The sequence below is a fragment of the Helianthus annuus genome, chromosome 2 (genome assembly GCF_002127325.2).
Source record: "Helianthus annuus cultivar XRQ/B chromosome 2, HanXRQr2.0-SUNRISE, whole genome shotgun sequence".
Lineage (NCBI taxonomy): Eukaryota > Viridiplantae > Streptophyta > Magnoliopsida > Asterales > Asteraceae > Helianthus > Helianthus annuus.
This window is the reverse complement of record NC_035434.2, coordinates 46,318,434-46,325,370: the sequence shown is the minus strand read 5'-3', so window position 1 is coordinate 46,325,370 and position 6,937 is coordinate 46,318,434. Positions and strand designations below refer to the sequence as shown.

Below are 6,937 nucleotides of genomic sequence, written 5' to 3'. Positions count from 1 at the left end.
ATCTGAAATGACTAAGAAGTACTTCAATCATATACAACAATAGCATAAAACACATTTGCCCACTTACCCTTCATAGCAGTTACCATTAATACTTTGTCTCATCCTCCCCACATACATATATACACACACACCCGCATATCTATATTTCCACACAACAGTTATTTCAATAACAAAATCACAACAAAATTGAAAAACACTAATTCGAACACACCGAGTAGTACTTGATATATTAGTTTTTAAAACAGACCATGTTTCATAGACACGACTACTTAGAATAGATTTAAAAAGCTCCTTTAAGTATGAAAAAGTTTGATTGAAAACAAAGGAAGAAAGTGACTAAGTCCACCTTTTATGTGGAAGGAGTCCATTTGGTGTTCTAATTAATAACCTCCATTGAGGCTCATCTAATTTATTTCGACAGTGGTTCGAATTAAGTTAGTATGTCAGAAACAAAATCACTGTACTAACATCCTATTAAGTTATTAATAAATTACAATCTAATTAACATACCAACAACAACCATTGTACAACCATTGTTCCTGATGAAAATCCTTTCTACCCACATAAAGTTAACCAAAGAATCCACTCCTAACTTTCCACCATCAGTTTAGGCTATGTTTGTAACAAAAGCTTATTCAACAAAATCAAACTATGAAGTACCTAAGTTCATGGTTCAAGCAATAAATAAAAAAATTGGTGTTGCTAAAAACATGTTAAGTTATCTCTTGTTTCTTCTCAGCTTGTTGCCCTTCTGGACAGGAGATATTATCTCGAATCCGACCCCTCAGATGCCACTCCTCTGTACGTTCCTATAAACCCTTTCTAACCTGAACCGATTTCCACCAAAGAACTCCTCCATAACTTCTATATTGACCAAGTCGTACCAACTTTGTCCAAAACCGTTCAAACAAACCCTAATCGAATAGGTGGAAACGTTACGACAGTGGGTCATCGGAAAAGCTTGCGGCTGCGGCTATGAAAACATAAACACACCAATCAGAAATCAAGCAAAGAACAACGACAAACCAACCTCACCACCTGTGTATTCATTAGTGAACCATAAAACTAATGTAAATTTTGTCATACAAGCATTTTGACGAACATCTGGCGTGCGTACACTTTCTAAGTACCAAAATCCCAATATTCATCATAAAAGGCTGGATAACAATTAGAGTAAGTCGGAAATGATTGCTTTGTTTTTATACATAAAAATAAATAAAAAATACCACAAACCAATACACAATAGATCTGAAATCAGACATTAATACTCAAAATTGACAAATGATTGCAGAAATTCAGACCTCACATCTATTCGGGCCAGCGTTTGGTTCATTGGAAACGCATCTGAGTCGCCAGAAATTGGTTGGAACCCTAGCTTCCTACCAGAACCGGACAGGAGCACCGTCGCAGATACGATGGTCTTGCTTGTACCCTGATTCACTCCAGATCAGAGCATCATCTTGCCAAGAATATCATGCGATTGAATGGAGAATACAGATATTAGCGGTGTAATGACCGGAAGATGCAGGTGAAGATGTGTTAGATAGTAGTGTAAATAAATATTTGAGGCATCCATGGACCTGTTGAGCCATTTTATGTTTAACGACTTTTTCTTTATCAAGGATCTTGAGAGCCACATGGTAACCAGTTTCATAATTCCTTGCAAAGTTGACTTTTGCAAAAGTTCCTTCACCAATAGTCCATTCCTTCCAACCTCATATTTGCCCACTCGACGCGGATTCATTCCTGATAACAAAACATATCAGGCAGGCGTTTTGGTCCCAACCACATACATACCTCTGTCTCATCTATTCAAGTAAACCTTCTGCAGTTAACTCAAAACAACAAAAATTTTCTGCCTGGTGAAAGAAAGATGAAACAGTACATGCAATACCCAACCCGATGCGGAAGATTGCTCCCTTTTCATTCTAACTGGGAGTTCAGTTCGTTCTGCAAGTTCAATCAACCAGTTTTAGAGAAAATTAGTGTACAGATTGTTTATTAATCAATGGTTGATGCTCAAAGTTTGTTTGAAATTTCAGGTCAAGAGATAACCATTTTTAGAGAAAAAAATGATTCAGCATTAAATAGATACAATAACACAGAACACAGTCTTAAATTCATTGTAGTGATGTGCAATAAAATGATATTAAAAGGGAAAACTCACCACATTTCCATCAACCTTCACCTAAACATCATATAAACACAAATCAATACACCCAAAATAGTATTATTTATCAACCAAAAAACCAACTTTATCTAGCAAAGAGAGTAAATACCAGATTTTGCGTTAAAACTGGTTGATTGAACTTGCACAACGAACCAAGCTTGCATGTCCCAGTTAGAATGAAAAGGGAGCAATCTTCCGCATCAGGTCGGGTATTGCATGATGCTTTTGGTACCGCTTCCTACAACGCCTGATAAATGATCAACTAATCACTAGTCATCATTACCTCTAACAATCCTGACCAAACAACTTAATCTAGTAACATTACTAACATTACTAACATTAACCATTAACCATAATCATATCAAATCAGGTCCACAAACCAGTAAAAAACTGCAGAAATTTAACACGCAGAATAACCGGTTCCTGCAACGCCTGATAAATGATCAACTAATCACTAATCATTATAATCACTAACAACCCTAGCCAAACACCTTAATCCAGTAACATCACTAACAGAAAACATTAACCATAATCATATCAAATCAAGTCCACAAACCTGTAAAGAACTGCAGAAATTTAACGGGCAGAATAAATAATCGCTTCCTGTAACGCCTGTTTCGCACTCTCACGTCCCGTAACATCACTCCACTTCACATTAGGTTTCTTCCTAACAATCGCAGAGTTCAATCCAGCCCTAAATTTCGAATTCTCCTCACCATCCCCCCTTCTACCTCCACCTCCACCTTCCCCATCCTTAGATTTCGTCTTCGGCCTCGCCGCCACGACCGCATCACCGCCGTTCGCCGCCGGTCTAGTGCCACCGTCATCCATAACAGCCCTAATTTCCTCCTCAGTGAATTTCTGCGTAATCACCTCTCGAATCTTAGGGTTTTTCTCGTATTTCAAGTGAGTTTTGAAATACTCCAAGGCGTTCATGTAAAGAGGGAAAGGTTTTGCGTAATTTCTGGCGTTGTCTTCTTGTACGACTTGCTTTACCTACTGGATTGCTTGTTCTTTGAAGTTGTTGTACATGGTGATGAAATTGGGGTGGTTGTGGAGTGAAACCCTAGGTGAATTTAGGGAAAAAGGAGATGATGATGGTGGTGATCAGGAGATGTAGAGGTGAAGAAATATGTTTTGTAGACACACGATTGGGGTAGAAAAAAAGGAAAAAAGTGGTATGGGATGAGATTTGAACCAGCGCCAAAGCTAGGAGCAGACAACACACCAACCACTAAACCAAGAGAAAAATCTTGTAAGACTATAAAATGAAATCATATATATGCGGTATAAAAATCGGATGAGAGTAACTATTCATTAGCTTTGTTTTTTAATATATATATATATATATATAATGTTTCTTTTTTCTGTTCAATTATTTATTTATTATATATTTAAAGCTTAAATCTTAGTTATGTCCAAAAATTTTTTAGCCCCTTTCATAATAAAATATGATTTCTTATATAACAAGTTTTGATACAAGTTTATATAAATTGACTATTTCATTGATATAAAATTTGAGTCCATATCGGAAAATTGTTAGAGCGAGTGTCGATATCGTAATGAACTAAACCGATATCGGTCGAACTTCCGCCGTGTAACGCGGACGTTCCCACTAGTTAGTAATTAATTTGTTAAAGCTTCATGATCGTAACTAGACGATGAATGAACGTGCATGAAGCGTCCAAAGGGACTTTTAAAGCTGTCGTCGATCATGTTTTAGTGTTTGTTGTTTATATGTCAAAGTTATATGTTTAGAATATGCTGAATCAAACGTGCAGGTCGAAACTTAATTACCTTACAATAAAGGGTAAATTACACTTTTCGTCTTTTATGTTTGTGTTGGATTGCAATGGATATCCTTTAACTTTAATAATTACAGTAACAATCCTTTATTTGTAAAACTTGTTACACCATACGTCCTTTGCCCTTAACCTGATTAAATTTTTTAGTTAAATATGACATGTGTGTTGCACATAAGGGTAGATTAGTATTTTTACTAATATATTTAAATTAAACAAATAAATAAAAGTCATCTCTTTGTTTTAGATCTATCTCCCATCTCTCTCTCTATCTCATCAACCAATCCCAAACCCCACCATCACTGTTAGAGCCGCCACCACCACCGTTTCCGGCAAGCCACCAAGTCAAAGACTATAACCGTTGTCTGAAACTCAAGGCTGCAACTCTAACCACCATCATCCTCCGTCGCCGCACCACTCCTACCTCCTCCATCTTTTGTTACATATCTGGGGCAAAACCCTAGTCTAAAAAATGTTAGGTTTAAAAGTCGAGAAAAATGCTAGATTTGTTACAGATCTGTGGCAATGGCTTAAAAGATGGAAAGCAGTGTAATGATATTAAGGTAGTTGTAGAGTCTTCAACAACAGCTTGTTATTCTGGTCAACAGGCTGTTCGGAATATTCTTTCCAACTCAAAAAGTGAAGGATTTCATGATGTCTCGTTTCCATTGAGGTAACAACGGTATTTCAAATGTTTACTCTTTTATCAAGTTAAAAAAAAAAAAGCAGCTACAATCGAAATGGAGACATCTGTTGCATTGACATTTGCACCGAGGTACATGAATTCTTCAACAAAGACAACCCCACTAGTTAGCCAAGTGCCAGTTAGTTTGTCTTTGGGGCAGCCAGGTGGGGTCGAGTACAAGACTGGGGAAATGGGTTACTTCGATCACTCCTGAGTAACTCAAATAGAAATATTCAAGACAAAATATATTGTCAACAACAAATTTATCTTAGTAGAGTGATATTGACAGGAAGAAGGGTCATTATTGACTTGATTGATGATGCAGATTACTATTACTACTGGGAATTGTTAAGTGGTTGCTGCTATCTTATTGTTGATTCAATAATAGTGCCAAGTTTCTCAATTAATTAATGGAAACGGAATCTTACAGTGAGGGTGGGGGTGGGGAGAGAGAGATTATGGGGGTGTTTGGCCTAGCTTTTTTAACAAAGCTTATACCTTTTTTAGCTTTTTTTTAACAAAAATAAGCTTAATTTGGTGTTTGGTTTAGCTTTTTAAGCTTATGCTTATTAGCTTATATAAGCTAATTTTAAGAAGCTTACTTGAAGATGGTTTTTTAGCTTATTTTGAAAAAGCTTCTTTGTGTAAGGATAAATGATATAAAAAAAGCTATAAGCTAATCCAAACACTTAAACAAGGCTTATCAAATGATAGAAAATAAGCTATAAGCTACTTAAAAATATAAGCATAAGCCAAAAAATAAAAGCCAGGCCAAACACCCCCTATGTCTTTTGTTTATTTGTTTAATATAAATATATTAGTAAATTACTAATCTATCCTCATGTGCAAGTCACATGCCATATTTAACTAAAAAATTTAACCAAGTTAAGGCCAAAGGACGTATGGTGTAACGAGTTTTACAAATAAAGGATTGTAACTGTAATTATTGAAGTTAAAGGTTATCCATTGCGATTCAATACAAACATAAAGGACGAAAAGTGTAATTTACCCTACAATAAATAAATATCAGGTTTGGTAAAGGTTAACTATATGTCTACGTTTTGTATTTTGTTCACCAAATACATTTATAACACCTTGTATAAGAACATACTTGGATAATGCTTCTTGTGATTCTGCATTTCCGGTTCCATAGGCACTCCAACATCCTCGGATATACTCTTCCACAACAAAAGCACTACAAACATATTTCCTTTTATTTTGTTTTCGGTTTAATCAAAATAATTTGAAAGGTTCTTTCAATCTTGTATATTAGTTACTGTTAGTTTTATAATTATGTCGTTGCTAGTGTAATCATGTGTCAGGAACTTGTACCCTATGTTCTCACACCCGATCTACGTGACGCTTACGTGGCGGATCATCCTCCAAGGATGGGTCATCACCACACCGCATAGCCTAAGGCAACCACCCTTTCGAGCAAGTTGGAAAAAATGATGGAAAAGAGGAACAGTTGGTTGCACGCCATGAAGGTGGCACAACATCTCAAAATGGGTGATTTTACTAAGACCATAAAGGTGCAAGTTAATATATTTCAAGCCCTAAAGACTAAATGGTTTGAAGAAAAAGCAGGTGAAGGGCAATGAGAGATTGGAAAACTCAAAATATATATTAATCAATTGTAATATTGTATAGCGTGTCGATACTATGATATTTATACTACAAGTTATATATTGGTTTTCACATAACATATAGATTAGCGGATTATATGGTTAGTCCTAGGGGTGGGAAAGCATCGAAGGATGAGATCACCTAGGGACCAAATGAGCAGAGATAAGAACCAAATCACCAACAAACACCAAGAACTAATAACACGGTTGGCTACCCAGCACCCCCTTATAACTCCAGCCCAAAGCCCAATCATCCTCACCAAATCCAACCCAACCAGCCCGTGACCCACCCACCCACGCTCGAAACAGAAAAAGGAGTGAGGGTAAAACGGTAAGGGATTTTAGCAGATGTGTGATTAACTTCTCATCCCGGCGCTTCTCTATCTCAGAGCTAATCTGACCCATTTTCCAGCCATGACCCACCAGAAGACCGAAAGCTATACATATACATAACGAATCCCAGAACCAGCTATTCATTAACATAATGGGGGGATAGTTTTTGCACTTTCCACTGGACATCATGAAGCTCCCACCTCGAGAGTGGCAGCAGTTTTTATCATGGGAAGCCCAAGTAATCTGACTTTCATAGTATCACGAATGAGTTTACAGATAACCGAAAACGCCTATTCCTTTCCTGCCAGATAAAGTAAACAGA

The 6,937-nt window shown here is 36.8% G+C and overlaps 1 protein-coding gene across 8 annotated transcripts; it reads right to left on the bottom strand.

The window, feature by feature from the left end:
• Positions 1–723: 723 nt before the first annotated feature.
• Positions 724–3,353, bottom strand: LOC110920361 (protein SUPPRESSOR OF K(+) TRANSPORT GROWTH DEFECT 1). Of its 8 annotated transcripts, XR_004886035.1 has the most exons (5): positions 2,727–3,351; positions 2,280–2,417; positions 2,168–2,188; positions 1,302–1,950; positions 724–973 (listed from the first exon to the last, which is right to left on the bottom strand). XR_004886035.1 is itself a non-coding variant. In XM_022164575.2 (2 exons), the coding sequence occupies exon 1, from the start codon at positions 3,104–3,106 to the stop codon at positions 2,747–2,749; it is 360 nt and encodes a 119-aa protein (XP_022020267.1). In that variant the 5' UTR covers positions 3,107–3,351; the 3' UTR covers positions 724–2,417; positions 2,727–2,746. The 8 variants fall into 8 exon arrangements, 1 of the variants encoding a protein (XP_022020267.1); XR_004886034.1 differs by having other exon boundaries at positions 2,168–2,417; XR_004886033.1 differs by having other exon boundaries at positions 1,302–2,188.
• Between the last annotated feature and the right edge of the window lie 3,584 nt (positions 3,354–6,937).

Coding starts and splice junctions, on each gene's coding strand:
- LOC110920361 (XM_022164575.2), bottom strand. CDS start 3,106: ATGAACGCCTTGGAGTATTTCAAAACTCACTTGAAATACGAGAAAAAC.